Here is a 23,918-nt window from a genome sequence, read left to right as displayed (position 1 = left end):
AGTGTTGAATTTCCAAATAGATTTCCATACTAGGCAGCTGCTAAGGACCGCAAATTTTACTATTTACATACGACCACTTGAATGTTACTTTGAATGCTGTTCTTAAAAAGAAAATGCAAGAAAAAAAATCTCACATGAAGACATATCCTTTTCTTTTTGAATTCTTAAAGCAAAAATTTACTTTATTATAGTTATGAACATAGAAATAGAAATAAAGAATGGTGAATAGTTGTTCTTTTTTTTTTTTTTTTTGTATTTAAATTTAGTTACATAGGAACATGAATGGTGTTGTTTAAAAGCTCTTGATTTAAATCGTTACAAACTAAAAAATTGATTTTTTAAATAGTTTTAGGGTACCAACTCTTCTTAATTATTATTGCTTAAGATTATAGGAACCATCTCATCAATGCTCATCTATACGAATATTATAAAGAGAGAGGGCGGATTTTTGTATGTTTATATGTTCAAGGTAATCTCCGGAACCACTGCACCTATTTGAAAAATTCCTTCACTACATGAAATGTGCTTTCTTACTAAGTGACATGGCTATAATTCGAAAAATTACGATAAATAGTTCTTTTTTTATTCCAATTCAGGCCAAAATATCACATAAATTCCCGAATACGGGAGTGAAAAATTATTTGCACATATTAATATTATAAATCGTTGAAAAGGGTAGAATTTTCCGCGTTCTAAACAATTTGTTTCAATGCTCTAACTTAATTACGGTGGGAGTAATTTGCTTCTTAATCTCGAACTTTTTTAGGCTTAGCAGACATTTAGGCACTACTTTCTTCATTAAATCTATCAATAAAAAGTGAAGGAATCGTCCCACAGTTTTCTTTTTGACACCATTGGAAAAAGCAAAATTTTTTATTCCAGATCTCTCTAGACCTTTGGTCGAAAAAATTAGCTTCCATCTTCAAAGGAAAAAAAGTTACAAGCGTTTTTAAATCAATTTCGAGAAATAAAGTATTTTAATATCTGTCGTTATTGTTTGGAAGGGTAATTTTGCAAGGTGTTTTTTTTCTTTTATTTAAACCTGATTGTTGAATAAATGCCACATTTTTTATTCTCAAGGTAGACCGGACAAAGCCGGGCAACGCAGCTCTTAATATATAAAGATTTGAAAGCTTCTGCTAATGGGATTTTATTCTTTTTTTTTGTTTGGCGAAGCATTTATTATTGCCAAAAAAAAAAAAAAAAAACATCCGCTTCAATCGCAAAAGGGCTGGGTTCCGGTAGCGTGGTCGCTTGATGCGTTAGGCGTTGAGCAGTTCAGTCTAGGATTATTGTTTTAAAGCAACCGCAAATGTAATTCATTGTTTTGGCGATTTGTTTTGAAAGAAAAGAAACTTTTGATTTGTTTTTATCCGAGTGAAATGAAAGACATTTTCTTCTTTTTTTCTGACGATGATTTTTGAATGTTCCACTGGGTGTTTTTTTTTTTCTTTTCGTTAGACGGATGGATTATGATAGCGTGGTTGCTGGGCAAGTTTGGGGATTAACATTGGAACAGCGGAATTATTTTTACATTTGAAAGATATTTTATGTCTTTTTTTGTTTATTTGGCGAAATATTTTAAATTGCAGTAAAAACCGCTTCACTCGCTAAATAGAGTTTTAAAGCAACTGTAAATCTAATTTAATGATTTGACGAAAAGTTTTAAATTCCAAAGAAACTTAAATAGTTTTTTTTTTCTTGAAAAGGTGTGTACGCATTTTATACAAAGAAAAACGATCATTTCAGATCAGAGCGGTAGGGGGCGTCAATTTTTTTTAATATTAAACGGACTTCCATTAAATTTTTAGCACGGGCATCGCTGTGCGGATACTGCTAGTGATGAGTCGACGCGTGGCCCCGTTAGCCTCGCACCCTGGGAGGTTGCCCGGATAGACTGTCTCCGGAGCTGACGCTGCAACTAATAAATAAAAAAAACATAAAAAGTCAGGAATCCTGGATAAGGTTTTCAACTTTACGGGCGCTCCATTAGAAGTTTATAGCATTTTGGTTGGAAATTCGAATTAGGTTTTTGTTTCTTCTGTGGAAGAGAGGGAAGGGTACAAATGTCAAGTGATCGACATGAAACTGCATTCGGTCCCTGGCTACGTTCCCGACACTTTTGAATAAAACAAATTGTTTTTTTTTAATGAGAGTAACTAATTTTTACACGCAACGTATTTTTGAAAAATAACTTTTTTAAATACTGAAAAAAAAAGGAAACTTAAAATTTTATTCAAGAGTGACTTCTTTTTAATAAAGCAGTCAGTCCTCTTTACACTTTCGTAAAAACTGATTTGCTGTGATCTGTAAACGTATTTAATTTTTACTTGGAATCTGCGCAAAAGACAATTTTGGTATGCATTTGGAAGTACAACCCCGTGCAATGTTTTGCAACAGCAGCAAAATTAAAATTTTCTCGGAGTTAAAAATTTCATAATATTTTTGATTTGAACCATAAATATATTTGAAATCAGCTAGTAAAATTATTTAAAAGTACTGAAACAGTGAAACGCGGTCGAAAAAGTTCCGTATAAAAGTTTAACCATCATTTTTTGACTTATCCTATTTAGTAGTAAGGAAAAGAAACAATACTTTTTCAACAAAACGCGATTTGTTATTGAAGCAAATTAAAACGAAATTAGTTTTTAAAAGATTTATATAGCTGAAATTTGCGAGTTTTTTCCTACTTATTCTATTATCTTCAAACAATGATTTCAATTAAAAAAATTCGCTTAAAAATATCTTCAGTGCATTTTTCTTTATTGTCTTCATTTTAGGGGGGAAAAAGCCTTTGACAAAACTATTTATCGCCTTCATGCTCTTTACATTAATGGTTTTTCTCCAAAATGAAAAGGTATTTTATGTTTTTGGACGCGCCAGCAAAACTCAATATATGACACGATGCTTTCGAAAAAGAACAAAAATCGTTTCAAAGATCAATACTGCGAAAGGAATTTGGTGTATTCAAAGAAACAATGCTAAGACACGCAAAGAAGCCCACAGTGAGAATAACTCACAGAAATAGCTTTGTTCTTAGCAAACTTGACCTTCACTTTTAATTGTAAGAAGCAATGGTGCGTCAGAATTATTTTCAGCTCCATCAAAGACGTTAACCTTTTATTCTCTTTCAGTGCTACAAGCAATTAGTCACTTAGTTTTTCTTAATAAGAAGCATCTTTTTGTGCATAATACCTTGAGAGTCTCATTTTCTGTAAATTATTCACGCGTAAATACTGCATTATGGTTTGAACATAATTCTTTCTGTACATAATAACTGTTTTTATAAATAACTAGAAAATCGCCCGTCAAGGTATGACGGGTGAAAATAGCTTCTACATTTGAGCGAAGCAATTGCATGTTTGGTGGTATCTTGATAGTTGAAATTTTAACCTTAACTCCAGTGGATTAACCCTAAACTCCAGAAGATAGCGATCGTTGTTGACCACTTTTTCATTTCTTCAATCTCTTAAAATGACAGTCTTATCAGTAAAACAGTTAAGATACCGGATCCAGTTCTGCCTCGTCAGAATAAAGCATTTCCCTGCATGTCAAACACTACGAAAAAATATTATCAAATTATCATGCTGTGGTGCGAGTTTCATTGTTGATGACGTCAGGAGCGTTACTCGATCAGTGAATCTGCTATAATAGATATGAGAATGATAAATAATGCTTGATAAGAAAATTATTATTATTATTTTTCAATATTTTAATTCAACTTCAAATAGCACGTTTACTTTAATTTTAAATTGTTCGCACCTTTTAAACTTTAACTGCCGTCATGGGTCTCACAAATCCCGAACCATATTTTTGACAGGTCGTTTCAACGCATTAAATGGATAAATAATAATTATCGAAAGAATTTTGATTTTTATTTTACGTTAATCAACTCTATTCGCACATTGTGAGCGAGGTCTGAAAAACCCCTCTACACTGCTTTAGAGCCAGTTTGTTATGGTGCAGTTTTTTGTAACTTAGGCGAGGGTGGCCCAAAGCGGGTTGGTTTTTGAAGAACGCTCGAAATTGTAGTTCTGGATTTTTATCGCAACAATTTCGGTTTTATTTCCTAGCAGGGTTCCTGAGCTTCAAAATAAAAATTGATTTTTGTGTTCGTATTATTTCAAACCCAATATTTAGTTATTATCAAAATTTACAAACATTTCAAAACCCCTCTTTACCCTACCAGGGAGCCCAAAGCGGGTAAGCTTCACTAATTGTGATTTTGTATATTTCCCAATCAAATATGAAGTTACAAATGATTAAAATAGTTGACTAGCTACCTGCCATTATAAAAAACATATAAAACAGCTGTACTTATTCAATTTAAAGTCAGCACATTTAATTATAAAACATAAAAAAAAATAACTGATTAAATTAATAGAATAATTAATTGCCATTTTAAAAAATAACTTTTAAAGTTATACTTATAGTATTGAAATAGAAAATCTAAGTCAGAAAACGAGTCAAGAAGTTATAAATAAAGATAAGATTAAATCCTATACCCGCTTTGCCCGAAGGCACATTTTTTTATTTCAATGATTATAACCTTAAACTTAAAAAAGAAACAAACGAAATGACTATCATAGTTTGTAGGTGGATGGTGTCAGAATAATGTAATGTAATTGGCAATTAAAAAAAAAAAAAAGCTGGTCCTCAACCAATCACAAGTTTTAAAACTTCAAATTTTTTTAGAAATGTATCATTTTTTTTTTATTTTAAGACTGGTTGCACCATGCAGTTTCACTGCTGCTGATTAACCGGGACTGATTAAAACTCGGGGGTGTTCATATAAACACGACATACGTATGCATCGCCGCTTACACACCCGGGGGGGGAGGCATACGCAAGCCAACCCACTTTGGGTCATTCTCCCCTACCTAAAATATAAAAGCTACAGTGAAATTTTGTTACGACGAACTATCTTTTTCACTTTCGGTTTCAGTTCTGATTTAATTTGCACTACATTGCTTGAATACCATTACAACGAACAGAATTTGTACTTCCTTGAAGTTCATTGAGAGGGGATTTCACTGGATTGCTATTATAATATGCAAATATTTCTTTTTTAAATAAATAAAAGAAAAAAGTTAACACTTTTTTTTCACCGCATTAGTTTTAAAATGTTATTAATTTCAATTGCTTTAAAAGGTAACATGGAACTACTATTAAAGTGCATAAAATATATATGATCAAAAATTTTATGTTTGTATGTTTTAAGTAAAATTCGATAGAAAATTTTCTATTCGTATTCGTAGGTATTCCGAGCACTTGACTTGATTGTCCACCTCCCTGCGATCTCCATGAGGTTTTTGTGCAGTGAACCTGTCGTTTTTAGGTAGAAAAATTGACTTGGTCCAAAAGAAAAATTTCCTGGTGCTGAAAAAATTTAACCGTCAAGGAATGATAATTTTATGAATTAAGTCATTAGGAAACTATTCTATTTTATTCATGAAACGATGTTAGGTTTATGGTAGTCTCAAAAGCTAGAAATGACTTGATGGAGACAACTCTTAGTGTAGTAGATTTTTTATTACCTCGAAGTAGGCATAAGCAACCAACTACTTTTAAGAAAGATCGTGTGAGTACTGTCTTACAGGGTAGCTAGTTTTAAGCAACATTTTCTTTATTTCCATCTGCCCCACTCATTTTTACTTTCTTCTATATCTAATAGTATATTGAAAAAAAGTATTGGTTTCATTTAAATTTTCGAATTTCGAATTTTGACGGATTCGAACGTTTTGAGGTTGCTGAGTTCATTTCGACCATTTTTGGAAAATGTCTGTCTGTGTGTGTGTGTACGTGAGTGGTTGTGTGTGTCACGTATGTGTGTGACCAGTTTTTTGTGGTCGCTCTACAGCAAAAATTATCGCATGAAATCGAACGAAATTCGGTACACATATAAGCCCCTATGTGAACTTGTGCCCATTGGTTTTTGGCGTGAATTCCTCCAAGGGGGTGGAGCAATGGGTCATTTCTTGCGTTATGCGTGCTTGCTATTCCTCAGGAAGTAACTGGCGGAATCAAACAAAATTTGGTCCATATGTTGCCCCTAACATCTAAAGGTGGTAATTAAATTTTGGTGTCAATAGCTCAAACGAGGACTGAGCTATAGAACCTTTTTTTCGTCACTTGTGACTGCTATATCTCAAGAAATAATGAATGGAATCAAACAAAAATTAATCGACAAGTAGCCCTTAGGGGGTACAAAAGCTGATTCTATTTTGAGGTTAATATCTGAAAAGGGGATGGTGTAGTCAGACGTTCTTTCTTTTTCATTGCGAGTGCTATATCTCAAGAAGTAATGCTACGTTCTGGATGAAATTAGGAATAAATATGAACCTATATGTAAACAGGCGTTGGTTCAATTTCGGTGCCAATCGCTCCTAGAGAAGCTGTTTTTTTTTCTTTGAGCAATCACGATTGCTTATTGTTTTCATTTGACCATCTTTGAGGTCCGGTTCCTTTTTCAGAATGCACCAAGGGCCTCTGCAGCTAACCGGCGTTCACCGGACCATGCAGAAGGTGCTCCTCTGGTCGGGGGTTTCCACTAGCAGCATTGTCCACCGGAATCCCCTTCTCCTTGGTGATAGCGTCTATGTCCTACATACACACACCTACGCACTCCTCTTACACACACTTTCACACAAATCCACTTACATGCCCGATATAACCGACTACAAGGAGGAGCAGGCTTGGGAGGGCAGGAACCGTTTCTAGAAACAATAGCCCCCAATGAGTAGGCTCCTGTCGTAACTCGTGCTTGCGAAAAGCATAATTTGAATTCAAAATGTCAAAATTCAAATTAATCATATATGAATGCATAAGCTTTTTTTTTGTGCAAATAAAAATAGCTTCATTAATGCAACTATTAGAAAGATAAATAGTAATAGACTGTCATCTGCGTATTTCGCGTGATTTTAATTGTTGAGAATATTACCTCAATGATTTAAAATGTTTAACCGTTACTATCTTAAGTTCGTTAACAAGTACAATATTAGTAATTAATTCAAGCAAGGCTTTTAAAATTACTTTCAATTTTCGTTCTTTGCTTTGCTTTTGTAATAAATTCGGAAATCGGGACGGTCGTCAAGTTTTTGTGTGGGTAATTTTATTTTTGCTGGGAATATTGCTTTCTCGTCAAGCATATGGGGGGGGGGGGGGGTCAGAATTCATAAGAAAGACATCGAAGAAAGTTTCGTGATGGCCAAAATATACTAGTTTGTTCAAGGTTTAATTTAAAACAAAATATGCGTAGGAGCCCTATATTTAACAATACAGAAGCTGTATTCACACGTTCACTCATAAAAAAAAGAAGTAATTATATTAAAAATAAATAAATAAATAAAATCAACTCCTACATAGGTCAACAAAGAAAAATCTTATTTTAGTTACTTTTTATTAAATAATTACAATTAATATAAATATGTATGTAGAGGAATGGTGGGGCAAAGTGAAATGGTGAAATATTTACTGTTTTTAGTGCCAACTATCTGACAATATTTTAACCATGTAGTAAGTACCACATATAGTCTATTCCAGTCAAAAAAAATTATCCCTGAATATCAAAGCATATGATAATACAAGCAAGTTTCAAATATTGATACTCATATTGCAATATTTCGTGGAAAGAAAAAAAATACTTCTGTAATGACAAAATTCTTGTCACTTCGATTTTAAATATTAATTGAGACCTTCTAATATTTAGTGCAGTATTTGTTTATTTAATATTAAGATTAGTTTTGTTTTAAATATTTTGTGCTAATAGTTAAGTTTAAGCGAGGCAAAATGGATGAGGTAAAAAGTGAAGTACTTAATTTCGTTGACTTATTCAAGCAATTATTTATTCATTTATGTAATTTATTTATTTACAATCCTACACTTAATAATTCACTTGTTTATTCATTTATTTATTTATTTTCTTATTCATTCACCATTTCATGCACTGATTTATTTTTCCTAATGTTTTGATTAATTATTTTATTTATTTTTCCGTTTATTGCTTCATTATCGATTCACTTCCTCATTTATTCTTTTATTTACTCATCCATTTGATCAAAAATATTTTTAGTTATCAAATAAAAACTATTTCATTAGAAAAATATTTTATTTTTCACTTTGCCCCATGAAAATAAAGAGTAAGTTTTTCACTTCGAGTTTTGGACCTACTCCTTTGTGGGAACGAAGCGGGATATTTTAGAGGCGATAATCGAACATTCCTACTTCTGAGTCATTTCATTTCCTTCATACACGCGCCCTAAGAGTAATGATTTTTTTTTTTTTTTTCCAAAAGGCTATGGTCACAAATACCAGTATTAATGCTTTTGTTGTTGAGTAACACCCTTCATCTCCGATGCATTTAATTTCTATTGTAAACGCGCCCTAAGAGAGATGAATTCTTGTCCTAAAGACTCTACCACAGATACCAGATTAATGCCATTGTTATACTGTTATTGAGTTCTTGTTAAAAATCACATTAATTTTTATCTGCATTCCTTCTTCTTTTTTTTAAGAACATTTTTTTCTTCTACCGTATATTGGTCCAACGTTAAAGATTCAAACAGACTGAAAAAGTATCATCTGGTTCGAAAATTAAAACATCGATTTCCAATATATCATATTTATTGACGTTATCCTCGGACTATCTTTTTGCAGTTAAAATCTCATTTCTGTATTGAAAAATAATGACAATTTCATGCATCCGATCCTTTGCATTATTCGATTTTCATATTTAATGAAGATACTCTAGTTTTGCAGTCACCCTATTTCATATTTGCCAAAGTTCTCCACAAAGAAATGCAGTAACCATAGAAATCCTTCTAAAAGTTTCACGGAGATAAAAACATTTTTCTCTTAAAGAACAATTGCATGCCAGGAAAAATGAGGAAGTCCTACTTTGGCTGTGGAATTTAATCATTCTAAGTGGTTAATGTTCAAACATTAAAAAAAATTATATGAATTTTTCCGGAGCATCTGTTTAAAGACAAACCTTATCATTTTATAGTATATAATTTCACACGATTCAAGGTTAAATGGAAATGACTGATTACGCTAAATTTAACATGCATTTCATCCCACTGATTAAAATCATCGACTAGCTATTCCCCCGGGAAACCAAACGAAAAATTAGAGGGAAAAAAAGGTTATTTCAATAGGAGGCTATACTTACTTTTATTGCTAGATATTTTTATGCTTCAGCTTAAAGAGTACCTACAGATAATTGCAATGCTGAAAATAACTTATCAAGCGAGCAGGTAAAAATATATTTGGAAAGATTCTCTTTTTCAGCAGTGTCATACACAGGGCTACGGAGTTTGAGTCGACTGATTTGACAGTAAAGGTGTCGAAGTCTTCTCGGACTCGGAGTCAGGGGCTGCGCTATGCATTTGCCACCGCGTCAAATGCAATCAAATCGCTAATTCGGCAAAATAAACTCTGATTTGGTAAAAATATTGGCGAAAAAGAAAGTCTCCAAAATTTTTATAGAAAAGAATAAGCTTCGATCTTCAAAATTATCATACTCAGGAAAATACAAAATTGAGAATTTTGTATTTTCCAGGGAGGAGGTTTTATTTCATTTGAAAAAGATTAAAGCAACTAAAGCTCCGGGACCAGATAATATTTATCCAAAAATTTTAGTTGAATGTGCAGAGGAATTAGTGGATGTTATTTTGAATATTTTCAATGCTTCTTATAACTCGGGGACGGTGCCAGAGGACTGGAAGCTGGCTAACATAACGCCACTCTTCAAGAAGGGGTCTAAAGGTATTGCTGGGAATTATAGACCTGTAAGTTTGACTTCGGTGATTTGTAAGATTTTCGAAACTTTGATCAAAATTAAGATCATGATGTTCTTAGAGACTAATAGTCTGTTGACTAGTTTGCAGTATGGTTTCAGGAAAGGTAAATCCTGTACTACTAATTTATTGCATTTCTACGACAAGGTTACCTCAGCTTTAGATAACAAAAAATGTGTGGATGTTGTTTATATTGATTTTCAAAAAGCTTTTGACAAGGTACCGCATGTTGCTCTTCTCAGCAAGTTAGCTGACATTGGAATAGGAGGAAAAACTTTACTTTGGGTTAGAAATTGGCTTACTGGTAGGAAGCAAAGAGTAGTTGTGAGAGGAAATCATTCTAATTGGAGTGATGTTTTAAGTGGGGTTCCTCAGGGATCAGTTTTAGGGCCTCTTTTGTTTATTATATTTATGAATGACATCAATGAAAATATTTCTGGAAGCATGAATTGTTTTGCTGACGATGTAAAAGTTATGGGGATTGTCGAAAATGTAGAACATGTAAAACAGCTGCAAGAGGATTTAGATCATATTACTAAGTGGGCAGATAAATGGGGTATGGCAGTTAATGTAGGGAAATGTCAAGTGCTACACTTAGGTCATGGAAATAAGCGTATGAGATATCGTTTACAGGGTTCAGTCATAAATCAGGCAGAAAATGTTATGGATCTGGGTGTCTTTATAAATCAGGACTTCAAGTTTAGTCAACAGTGCAGTATTGCTAGTAACAAAGCCAACAAAATGCTTGGGTTCATCAATAGATCTATTTCAAACAAATCTAAGAAAGTTCTTCTGCCTTTATATAGGAGTTTAGTAAGACCTCATTTGGAGTATGCTGTTCAGTTTTGGTCGCCTTATCTGAAGAAAGATATTTTTGTATTGGAAAGGGTTCAAAGAAGGGTAACTAAATTAGTAAGGGGACTCTCAGATTTAGATTATGATACCAGACTTTATAGGCTTAACATGTATAGCCTGGAGCAAAGGAGAGTCAGAGGGGACATGATTCAGTTATTTAAATTTATCAAAATGAAAGATGTAAATGGATTAAATTTTTGCGGGGAAAGCAGGACTAGGGGTCATTGTTTTAAGCTATTTAAATCTCAGGCTAACTTGGAAATCAGGAAAAACTACTACTTTAGCAGGGTCGTGGGCACTTGGAATAGCTTACCGGAAGAGGCGGTAATGAGCAAGGGAGTGGATAGCTTTAAGAGGGCCATTGATCTTCATTGGGGACTAATTAATTGACTAGGACCAGCCTAGCTGGGCCCAGAGCCTGTTGCTGGTCGTCACATTTGTATTTGTATTTGTATTTGTATTATGTCAAAAAATTGTAAAAAATTCCACTAGAAAAATACATCTCGCCAAACAAGTGTCTCATTTATCTTAAGTGTACGCTGCATTTTTTAGACAGAAGTACAAGTGTTTGCTTTTCATACTTTCCAAAATTACACTTTGTTCTTTGATTTGTTAAAATTTGTCTAATAGTTTTTTTTTTAATTTGACTGAATTACTGGCTAACAAGTTGAAATCCGTAGCGCGGGCCCTGGGGTTCGATCACTTTCCCACCGACTCCACAGCTCTGTCAGGGCCACTGAGTCGAAGTCAGAGTCAGACTGATTAGAGGGTAAATGTATGTCAAATAAATATATTTGTTTTAATAAGAAGGGTGAGGGCAAACAAATATGACTAGACTGACCACAAGCGGCTTGGACTAAACTGAACAAGGTAAACTTTTGCATCTCACTAGAAAAAATGCCTATTTTTCATTTGCAGCTCACTGTAGGGTAGAGCGGGGCTAGTTGAGCATTTTTTTCACCTGAGCGGATATAGCTCCTCAACGATAAGTCTCAATTGATTGTTATGCAAACAGATAGATTAGTAATGTATCACTTTTCATAAGTGTCCATAGTAACTTGTTGCTAATAGCACACGATTAAGAGCTACAGCTGTCGGAATGCAAAACGTCAAACTTGCTGAACGTACCCCTTAGATGGGGTAAGTAGATCAAGGGTACGGAGCAAGTTGAGCACTTATAATGTCTAACCGAACCACAGGATAAATGATAGCTAGAGACGAAATAAAATTTCTGTTTCACAATCAACTCTTTATTTATAGTCTTTTAGTGACAAATTAACCAAACTTTAAGGTTTTTTTTTTCGGAATTAACTGAAATGGTCCTAGTTTCTGGATGGATAGTTCCGGATTTCGTTTTAAAAACTTTGTAAGCCATTCTTTTCCGGCCATCTTATTTGGAGTCCAGGCGGATGGAATTTAATGATAAATTTAACAGCACACTCGTTGGCAAGGTGACGAAACCCCAAACCAAAGTCTCAAAATAAAAATGAGATCACGAAAAAACGGTACGAATTATACCCAGATTCTCTATACACATCAAAAGTACAGTAAATTTATGAAAGAATAAAACTTGCCTGACAGAAAACAGATAACACTACTAATACAGACGAAAACTTGCGGCAAATGAGTTTTTTACTTTTTTGTCACAAAATAAATAATGTGCATGTATACTTCACTCATTTGTTAGAGCTGCAATTGAAGATCGCGCGATGAGTTCCCCTCCCATAACCCTGTCTTTCCGCCTTTGATGCCTACATGTATGGTGCATAGTTTTCGAGATATATCGATTGCTAGACGTACCTCTATGCTCAACTAGCCCCGCCCTACCGTAACTCTTCTTTTTAGATTCTCCTTAACCATTGTTTTTTGAAACTTTAACCATGAAAAGAAAAAATAAATCGGACAAGTGAAATTGAAATCATCATTTAATATTTACTATGGTTCAAAACAAATTGCAAAAGCGTAACATAACATTGCAAATAAATTCGTTGATATGTAAAAGACGCAGTCGAAAACTTTGTACAATGAAATAAGTAAAAATATATGACAACGTGTAAGCATGTACAAATAAAATCAACGAAAAAGAGTTTAAAATGTTTTTTAATGATAAACGATGAAAAGTTTTAAAATGAGTTTTTTAACTCTTTTTAATTTATTTTATTTGTACATGTGTACACGCTGTCATACCTATATTTTTACTTAAATTCGTCGATGTCGTTCAGTGATTTTTTATTGTATGACTACTGATTGATTGTACAAAACTGTAACAGCCATAATACGTGGCGCTGAGAAATATTTTGATCTAAGAATAAGTCATTTCCGTTCTAAAGACGACATTTATCAGCTAACTGATAAGCAAGGTATTTTAAGCAATGGAAGTTATAACTGATGTTATGCTCCCAGTTTTTCTTTCTATGTTCTATCATCCGTTCCCAAAATGATATCTTTAATTTGCACATACAGTTTAATTCAAGTGTTATTTTTACACCAACAAGTTATATATAGATAAAAAAGGTTTTCAAGTCAATTCCTACCTAAGTCAAGTTTGTCTCCGTGTGTGCAAACCATACATATATTGCTTTAAAAAAAGCTGGAGATAATGCTAATCTGAAAGCTTTAACACAAATTTTAATAAAAGTATTGTTCAACAATGACTTGGATCGACAATGTATGTCCAATTGAAGGCTTACCTACATTCCGGCATGAAATTAATTTAAAGCAATTATAATTCATGTTCTAATTACCTTGGAACATTAGACTCAGGGGTTTCTCGAGATATTTTATTCTAATTATTGCAAGCATTTTTTTTTTTTTTCAATTGGAGGATTTATGCAAAAATGTTGATTAAAATTGGAATAAACAAATAATTAATTGTTAATTAATTAGTGTGATTAAAGAATACTGAATTGTCATCGGGTCTGAGGTCGCATTACAAATTTCAAAAGCATCCGATCCCTGAGGGTGGGTGAAAATTGAATTGCAAGATTTGAACAAGACATATAAATATACGGAGATTGTGAGTTAATAGTAGGAATTGGAAAAAAAAAAATATCTTCGCTATATCAACATATGCTATGTTAACTAATGGAAAAAAATTAAGTGAGTGAATGAAACAACGTTTATAATAATTTTCCTGGGCCCCACCAAATAGTTTTACTTTTCATGTATGTAGTTCGTTAAATTTGTTTCAGTAAGCTATTCCGTCCCAATTTCTACACTGTCGAAACTATCCCTTTCCAAACTACATTACATGTTTAGGGTGAAAGAATGGAGCATTGAACTGTTAATAATTTATCGAATAAGCATGTGCTGCAATAATCATCAAAAATAAACCCGCATAACAAAAAGGGGAGGGGAGTGCACTATGTAGGTTACGAATCTGTCGTAGCAAATGGAACAACAATAACTCAGCAGGAAACGCTGATGCACAGTATATTTTATGCAAACCTGTTCTAGAAAAATATAAATTGACCTTGTTTCTTTAACGAAATGCCTTTAAAAATAAAATAATAATAATTTTTTTTTTAATTTATTTGTTTTGTTTAATTCTCCTCCTTAGAGCTCCTAAGAGCTCCTCAAGAGATAAGTCCCTCTTATGACAGTCCCTCTTTTACAGGGGTGTCCACCTAGAGGGGGTCATGGCGTAGACTGCTCCATTGAAATTTTTTCTAGGGGGGTGTTTCGAGGGGTATTTTTCACATATTTGGGGTAAGGGCTCTTGCTTTTGGTGGTCTTCCCGATATTTAGTGGGTGCGCCCTTGCTCTTGAGGGGGGGGGGAGCCTTTTTGTCCTAAAGAGAATCGAAAGTGTTCTTAGCAAAGTCTCATCTTTCTGGGTCTTTAATTGCCGGAGACGTTAAATAAAAATCAGAAGAATTAGCACGTTTATTTTGCTTTTTTTTTTTTTTTTTTTTTGATGCAAACTTTATTATTTACTAAGTAGCTTGCATAAACGTTGAACTTAAAAGTGATTTATGCTTATTTCAGTTCTTTTAAATTTTAAACAAAACTACTTCTTGCTGATGAGGGAAAACTTGCCGCTATTTTTGTTTTTGACTTTACTTGTAACTTGTAAATTACCTATTTAAGGCACTCGATACTTAGACATGTTTGCCTATTTAAGGACTTTTCTTTCTTTTTTTTACTCGGAGTTAGTTAGAACTTGAATTGCATTTTTTTAAAACTTGCTCACTCTACGAAAGTAGAAACTTTAGATAAAATAAAAAATAACAATGTTTAATTGCACTAAATTGTAGATTACTGCATACACACGTTTTGGCTTAACAAGGAACGCCTTTTTCAATGCGGAAAAAATGAGCTTACGGATGAAAAGACATCCGACAAAAGCTTTGGTTACTATCTTTCCATTTACACCGTTTTAATCCGTTGAGCTGCAGTAATGAGTAATTTTGTGCTATTAAGCGTTGTTATTTCTTATTTTACCTTTCAAGATCAAAGTTTCAAAGTGTTGTACTCTTAGAAACTTTCCGGTCATCAATAGCTCAGTAGCTCTCCGTCGTTGCTTTTTTTTTCTTTCGCGATGAGTATCTAGCAGAATAAAGTGAAAAAAAAATAAACAAATGAATAATAATAGCTAAGAGACATAAAATTATATATATATAAAAAAAAAAATCTGAATCAACAAATTATCTTTAAGAAATCGCTTTTAAACGATTCTATACGACTGTTGAAAGGAATAAAATAAAGTTTATTTGGTAGTGAAGTCGCATTCGATTAAAAGCTACGAAGTCCGTTCATGGTCGGCAGACTTCAAAAAAGTTTTGTTTTTCAGCAGAAAAGCGTGCATTGCTTTTCTGAGTTCGTCACGCAGCTTTTAATAAATAGATCTTGAGGGAAAGGGGGAGATATTTGTGTTCCGCTTCTGCTTTATCGCCATGACGACAGGGTCGGATGCGCGCGCACCATCTCCCGCGCTTTTTTTTTTCTGTCCAGTGCTTTGAGAGAAACGCGAAATGCGTTGGTTTTCATTTTCTACGATGGCAACCGTCAGTCCGAGTAATGCCGCAGTAAGTTGTCATTCTCCGTTTTTATTATTCTTGACTAGGCTTGCCAGATGTCCCAGTTTGACCAGGACAGTCACGGATTTCAGACAAAACTCCGGTGTCCCGGCCGGTTAACTACATGTCCCGGAAAGTGATAAATTTGATAAAATATGACCAAAAAAGACAAAAAAAAAAAAAAAAAAAAAGAAATTGAAGGATTATTTAGGATAGTTAATTTGTCATTTGTAAAATTGGCACAAAAATTTTTATTGGATTAGCTTATGAAGATTTTTACAACAAGATTAAAAACGTTCTAAAAGTTCTAGCCAATTGAAGTTACATGAAAATATATTTCAAATTTTCATTCCTCATTCAATTAGTTTCTACTTACTTAAGTAAGAAATAAAATGTTTGAATTTATTTGCTTGTTTCATGGGTTTGCGTTCACCTCTGGTTTTGTTCGTAGTTAGTAACCATTTATTCATAGCATTGAGAAGAAACTACTCACTAATATAATCTAAAAACGAACCAAGAAAGTGTACCCTTCTGAATACTTGCGACACGGGGGGGGGGGTCCCACTTCTGATGTCCCGGTTGAACATTCCAGAAATCTGGCAAGCCTATTCTTGACTAAGAAAATCAGATCTCATTATTTTCTGAAATTAATTATGCTTGAAACATTCAATGAATCAAATGTGTTCAATTTTATTCTCAAACATTTGTTATTTAAACAACTTAATAAGTTGACAGCGTCAATGAGATGACATCTGCCTCCAGCTCGGTTATTGTCTATTCCAGACTGATGAGTCCATAACAAGGATGAATGAAACTCTGAGGTTTTATAACATGGTATTTAAAAAAAAATTCTTGAAATTTTTAAAAACCCAAAGAGGTGATCTAAAAAGTATGATTATATTTCGGTGCTTCACTTTATAATGGCTTGCTGTTACTGCTGATCAAAACTGATAGTTCTGAAAAAACAACAATATTTAGATTACACATTAATTAATTTTTAAAATAAGTAAATATACTTGAAAAGATAAAAGCATCTTGTCGGTTTATCTTATGTCTATGATGTCTTTTCATCAACAAGCTCATTTCTTCGCTTTGATAAAGAAGTTCCTTGTTTCCCCGGAACACGTGTCTGCAATACTATTTAATTCTGTATTTGAGCACGCTCAACATATTTTTAATGTTTTAACTCATCTACTACAAGAAACAGTTGAGTTGTATGTGTATGTATTTTTATTATTTGGCACTTGTTTTATAGTTCGTACGTATGAGCGCAATTTTCGGGATGTGCTTTTTATTGTAAACGGTGAATTCCAAGAAAAAGGAGACATGTGACTTGCCATATACCTTTCTCTTCAGAAATAAATGAGTTTCTTGAACCTTAACCTGTTTTTCCCAAATAATTTGATGACTTTTAAAAAATCAAGTGCAAAATCAAGTTTTCTCTTTGTGTTTTTACGGAGCAAAAAATGTCTTTTTTGTTATATACTGTAACTTCTATAAACTTGTTAGTAGCATATAATATTTAGGTTAACCAGCGGCGGCTCGTGCCTTGAAAAAGTGAAGGGGCCGGATCATGGGTGCACTCTCACCCCCCCCCCTCGTTTATTTTTATTTTTATTTTTTTTATTTTTTTAATCAAAACTTTTTAAAATAAACTTAAATTTATTTTAAACAGAGGACAAGCTACAAAATATTTAAACTACTAAGTAAATCACAAAAGATATTATCATGTTTATGCCCATGATTGCCGGCAGGGTGGTGCACTTTCACCCCCTGACATTAAAAAATAAAATTTAATTAACAAGGTAGGGAAAAGCTACAAAATACACAACGAAAATTATTAATCTCATGTTTATATCCAGTACCCTTTCCGGAACTGCAGTGCGCCTCCCTTGATACACCGGTAAGGGGCTGCAAGGGGGGGGGGACTTTCACCCCCTGGCTTTTTAAAATAAATAAATAAATTTTTAAAAGCAATATTAATCGATGATTTTTAATAGTAACATTATTTTTAATCTTTTAATAACTAATTATTTTGAATGAGTAAAATTAATTTTATTTTAAGCAAAACCAAATTACAAAAGTGCAAAAGTATTGTGGTCAGAGAAATATGTAAAAATTATAAATTAATTAACTTTCATAAAGATTTGTGAAAATACATCGGAATATTCGCTTTAAAATAAATAAAATAAAAGTAGGTAAACTAAATTTTAAAGAAACCTAAAAATAAATAAATTAAAAACTAGTAAAAAAAAATCTTAGCGATTTACATGCGGGTGTACCCTTCTGCATATGAATCTGCCGACGCCCATAGGCCAGATTTAGAATTTTTAAGCAGACAAAGAAAAATAGATCGAACTCTTTTTATTTTCTTCAAATTATTGATAACTTGTCACATTTCTACATGAGCAGTAATTTAAAACAATTATTTCTGAGTAACAATGGAAAGACATTTTCTGAATAAAAAAAATAATCTTATAACGATAAATGCACACGCGTACATACAACACAACACACAATAATGGCGCAACTAGAAAATAACTTTAAGGTTAGGGGGAGCACTAGAACAATAGAAAAAAATCTCATCAATTTGATTGATTTGATTTGCTCATCAAAACTCTCAATTTTGAAACTTGTAGTTTTAAAAACGCAATTTTAGTTGATGTTAGGGAAAGAACAGTATAGCTGACTCCGCGAAATTTTTTAGAAATTGAAGCCTTAAAACGCGGTCATACGCCATATTTATTGACGTTAGATGAAGCTCGGGACTCTCCTTCATCGTTTTTTTTTCTCTTCTTTTCTTTTCTTTTTTTGAAAAGTAAATAGAAAGCAATTTCTCCTCCCTTTCAATTTTTAGAAATTGAAATTCCAAAAAAAAAAAAAAAAAAACCGCTATTGTAGACAAACTTTGAAAATTTTTCCGGAAAGGGGTCCTGGAGTCCTCTCCCTTGGAATTTTTTCTAAAATTGAAGTCCTAAAATCGGCCTGATAAAAAGAACAATATCATACTATAATTAACGGATAATACGATGCAAAAAAAAAGAAAGACATTTTGATTTAACATACAATTTTAGAAACTAAATAAAAAATATGAAGAAGTATTAACTTTTTAGGTACATTTAAAACTAATCTTAAAAATAATCTAAAAATAACGATTTCTTCTCTAAACTGACGTTATAGTACGCTAATTACTTGAAGAGAAAGAGCAAACGGAATAATCTTGTACAAATGAAGGCTTCTACCTTTACTGCATGCTGTTTATTTTACATAACCTGAATCGCGTAAGAAAAACATTCAAACTATGTAAAATAAACAACATACAGGCAGGGTCTCTGTGAATCGTGCTGCAAATATTGGGGTTAGATTCGCCGCTGTTGAGGGAAAAACACACAACACACAATCCGCACCTCCTTAATTTTACTTTTTCAACAGATAATCCGCGGATTATCGGCAGAGAAATACGGTATAATCCATTTTTTTAAATTTCAAGCACGTACGCACAAAAAAGGGAAAATAAATAAAATGAAAAAAGAATATATTCTGAAAAAATGAGGGGGCCCGGGCCCTCTCCGGCCCCTCCCACGAACCACCACTGCTTTGCACAGTTCCTTTTTTTTAATGTCTTAATTTTATTAAAAGGATTTTTTTTTAATGTTCTTCTATTCAGTTCACTTAGTTTACATTTTTTAAAGATTTTAATTTAAAAAAATATTTCATAATGCTACTCATAGTTCAATCAGCGATGCATTTTTTGCCTTAAAATTCCTTTTTAAAATATTAAACTTCCTCAGGCAAAAAGTCGTATCATTAAGTAGGAGTTTTTACGCGTAGGAATAATTATTTGTTGGTGTTTTTGACAAGGCTGTATTATGAAGATGACATAATGCATTCCTTTAGCTAATAATAGCTATGTCTATACAGTCCTTTGTTTTCCCTTTTCTTTTCATCTTCATGATGAAAGAAGAGATGAAAGAAAGCATGCACTGCTACACTACCTGAATTTTCATGACGCATGCTATAATCCTCCGCCTTTTGTCCTCCTTTTCGTATGATGCTGAAGACGAAAGAGACGGAAGGGGGACCATTGCTCTTGTGAGGATGGCACCATATGCACCCACTTGTAAATCACTGAAAAAAATACTGTTTTTTTTGTTATTATTATTTATTTTTTCCTTATTATTTTGAAATTTATTTTATTTATTTATTTGCTTATTTTAAAGCGAATTCTGATATGTATTTTCATCTTCGTTATAATTTATTTAACTTATAAGTTTTATTTCTCTGATCACAATATTTTTAAATTTTTGTAATATCTCGACCAATTTGAATTTTAATATTTTAATATTTAATGATGGTATTGTTTGAACGGATAGTTTTATTTATAATTGGAATAATGTTTTTGTATGAATAAGAAATATTGATGCAAATGATGTCAATCATGCTTTCTATTCAATTCGCCTTCCTCTCAATTCTCGTATACTTCTTTGGTTTTTGACACTGTGTTGAGATTACAACAATTAAGGTTTTCTGAGTTATCTGGTATCTTTTAAAGTGAGACCTGTTCAAAATTGAAGAATCAGCCTCTTAATGTTATTTTCAGTTTTTAAGTTATTTTAAGTTTAAGTTCTATACCATTTGCCACATCTCTCTTTATTTAATTTTATGTTGGGCTTGATTTGAAAATCTGCATGGGAACACACGAGAGTGCAGTACTTCTTTTCTTTTATTTCTTTTTAGTTTTTCGAGAAATTTTTATACATCAGTCGAAATGCAGACTTTTTACGCTAGAAAATAAGTCCTAAAGAGTGTACAACTCAACTCCCGCACTCTTTTGACAGAAATTAAATTCTGCTTTTAATGTACCATCTCCAGGTCATAAAAAATGAAAAAGTCTAATGACTGTGCACTGACTAATGTATATTATTTATTTCTGAGTCATATAACTGTAAAAGTAGCTAACAGAAGAAAAATGAGTAAAACAGCTAATAACTCCATTAAAATTGATAGAAATGCAAAATGAAATTTTAGATATGAATAATGAAAGAATTTTTAATTTTAAGTCTACGTATTGTAATTATAATGTAACAAAATAAAGAGTGATTTGGGGATGCATTTACTATTTTGAAGACTTTAGTTTGTGCTAATTGAAAATATGGGATATATATCAAAATAACTGATATATATATCAAAATATCGGATATTTTCGATATTTTCGAAAATGTCATGATATTTTCGAACCTTGACCATCTCATACATAATATGTTTTCGAAAAAATAGTTTCCTTTCTTTAAAATATAATTTTTGCATTGATTTTCGTTTCTTCGCTAAGCAACCTTCTCTCTTTGTCTTTCTCTTTGTTTATCACTCCAGAAACCATTTTCACTGATTTTCTCTAATTCTCACGAAACCAAAGGCAAACAGTATACGTCTAAAAAATAAATAAATAAATAAATAAATAAGAAAAGATCAGTCTTCAGTTTCTACGTCTGTCTTTCTCCAAGCATTCTATATGCTCATAATTTCTTCGTTGCAGTATTTAGAAACTGCAGTTGTTAGATGTATGATTTTGAAGCTCTTGAATCTAAATCTAATTCGTCGTCGGCGACTCTATGATACGTGTGACAGGAAATTTTCTATTCATAACATTCTTTACATCGAAACATATTTAAATACAGTCGACTCCCGCTACAACGCGATCCGACTTACGCGAAATGGCTATAACGCGAGTTTTTTTAGGAGCAACGAATTTTAGAGCTAAAGCGAATTTCTCGTTCTCAACACGAAAATATTTGGAAAGGAGTTGTGATGCTAAGTTTCGGTTTTGTTCCTTACTACTAAACATTAATTCGTGAATGTACTTTCGTCCTTTCAGTATCACAAACTGCGCAAGTTCCCACATCCGCACTAGAAACATAGCATTGTAGGTGTGTATGTATCACCAATCCTTATATTTTTCATTTATTTATTCTAAGTACGAAAGGTGATGAAATATTGTGGCACCTAGGGACGCTGTTTCATCTAAAGTTTGAAGATGGAAACAAAAATCGAAAGTTTGCGACAATTTAAGAAAAAGTAAAGATTCTTGATACGCTTGAACAACTAAAAAGTGGGTCGAAGGTAGCACGACAATTGGGTACTGGTGAATCTTTCATACGTATATTTAAAAGTCAAGAGAAGGCAATCCGTGCAAATCCAAAGGGTCCCAAAGGGGCGTTACTATAGATGTAAATGTTATAAAAGTAAATGCGAAGCTACTGTACTTAAAAATATATTAGAATGACGATCAGATTGCGCAGGATAAATCATCTTCAATTTTTAAGTTATAAATGTAACTTATTGTATTTACATGGTCAAAAACAGTTTAAAAGGTTTTTAAATGCATAAAATGATTGGGTATGTATAAAAAAAATCATATACACAACACTTTTCCACAACGCGAAATTTCGACTTACGCGAGGAGTCTTGGGACGCATCCCTCGCGTAAGTCGGGATCCGACTGTACAACGATTTGCAATACGGCTTCAAACCAAAAGTTCAGGGGAGTTTAAAGGGAGTTAGTACCCGGTATACGCGTAATGTTAAATTGCTAAACTTTATGTGCTTTTTTCTTAAAAGTTTTAATGATAGGAATTTAAAATTGTCAGAGCTTTCGATATGTAGCTAAGAACCTTCTGAAGTAAAATTTTAAGGCTATTATATTTATTTTTTAATTTATTAAATTTTAACCAATAGTCACTTTCAAATGAAAATAGTACCAATGTTGACCATAAACACAGCACAGCTGTGTTTAGGAGAAAGTGTGAGTCCTAAATCAAAAATTTCTATTATAACTATGAATATATAAATAAAATGTGGTGAAAAATTCATAGAAATATGTAAAGTAGTTTTCTAGAAAAAGGGACAACGTTTTTAAATTTGACGTTTTGAGAAAATGGCGTTTGAAAGTAAAACTGTGCATACATTTTAATAAATTCCTGTTCCATTATTATTTAAATTGAGTTACTTTTAATCTACGTAGAAACATGGATTCGGTGTCGCTTGAAAGCTCTCGATTGAATACTTTGAATAAATTAAAACTGGAAATTAATTTTTTTAAAGGTTTTTGGGTTTCGACTCCCCTTAACCCGCATACAATAAAGAGCCTTCGTCCTTGTGAAAACTTGATTATTTTTTTAAAACTTACGATTTCTCCCCTGACGTTGTATTACTACATTGTTTTAAAAAAATCCTGAAATTTTACGGTAGAATCATTGAGAAGGGAGGAGGATAAACGAGAGTAAAAAAATGCAAAATGCGAACAGCAGGTTCGATGTCGGGACCTTTGTATTGGCAGGTGGCGTTGCTGACCACCATACCAGTCGTGACACATAGAGTGAGGGGAAATACGGTGTTATGTGCTTCGCACTGTAAGTCACGTGGTGTATCAATTGGCACTGCAATCGTTTATTTTTTTCGGTATACTTTACTGTAATTTTTTTCTGTACTGTAAACACTCCATTTTACAGTAATATTTACCATAACAGTTTCCTAAATTTTTTACCGTGTACAATATTCAATTTCTATGAAAGTTCCTATTCCCATATTAATATGAAAGTTCATCAAAAAAGGAAAACTGCCAGAAAATAAGTTGAAAAAGAAAGTAGAATGCACGTTGTAAAGGTGACCTTCGGATTGTTGCACTACCCTTCAACCTCTTCTATTATTCAATATTTTTGGCATGATACATAATCGAAAAATCTTTTGTAAAATATATTCTTCCATGTTAAACCATATTGTCACTCAATAACCAACTTGTAACTGACAACTTTGTAATTCTGCCAGCTTTTAATGTTCATGAAATATCGATTTTTATTTTATTTTTTTTTTTCAATGTGTTTCCTCTCTTCTTAACAAAAACGAATTATTTATTATCCTTTTCTTCCGTCTGTTCATCCCCTGTAAAAGCAAACAGGTGAGCTATAAAAAATATATGGAGCAGTAAAGAAACATTTTCACGAGCTTACGTGTATGAAGGAAAAAGTCATTTCCTTTGACTTGACTAATGTTTATTAGATTTCGTGCGTAAGAGATGTTTTATCAAAAGGACGATCTAATTTCTCTAGTTTTGCAACAGTAATTGCAGCCAGTATATTCTACTCGTTTTATTATTGATTTTTTTTTCGAATTGGGCCGTTCTATTTAGAAACATTTATTGTTGCTCAATTTTCTCGAATGAGCATTGCTGGTGTCAATAATAATAGATTTGTATT

General features: G+C 32.7%; 1 protein-coding gene across 3 annotated transcripts in view; it reads left to right on the top strand.

The window, feature by feature from the left end:
* The window catches only part of LOC129222189 (ninjurin-2-like), an 89,745-nt gene that overhangs the window by 20,463 nt on the left and 45,364 nt on the right, over window positions 1–23,918 (top strand). The window contains exon 1 of one of the 3 annotated variants that reach the window (XM_054856659.1): window positions 15,625–15,678. The exons of the other annotated variants lie outside the window; for them this stretch is intronic. Coding sequence (XP_054712634.1) covers window positions 15,625–15,678 — 54 coding nt within the window. Of the gene's footprint in view, window positions 1–15,624; window positions 15,679–23,918 lie in introns of those variants that run through there. 3 annotated transcript variants of the gene reach the window in all.

This window comes from Uloborus diversus, chromosome 5 (assembly GCF_026930045.1).
Source record: "Uloborus diversus isolate 005 chromosome 5, Udiv.v.3.1, whole genome shotgun sequence".
NCBI lineage: Eukaryota > Metazoa > Arthropoda > Arachnida > Araneae > Uloboridae > Uloborus > Uloborus diversus.
Note: the sequence above shows the minus strand (reverse complement) of the source record. Positions and strands in the feature narration are given on the sequence as shown.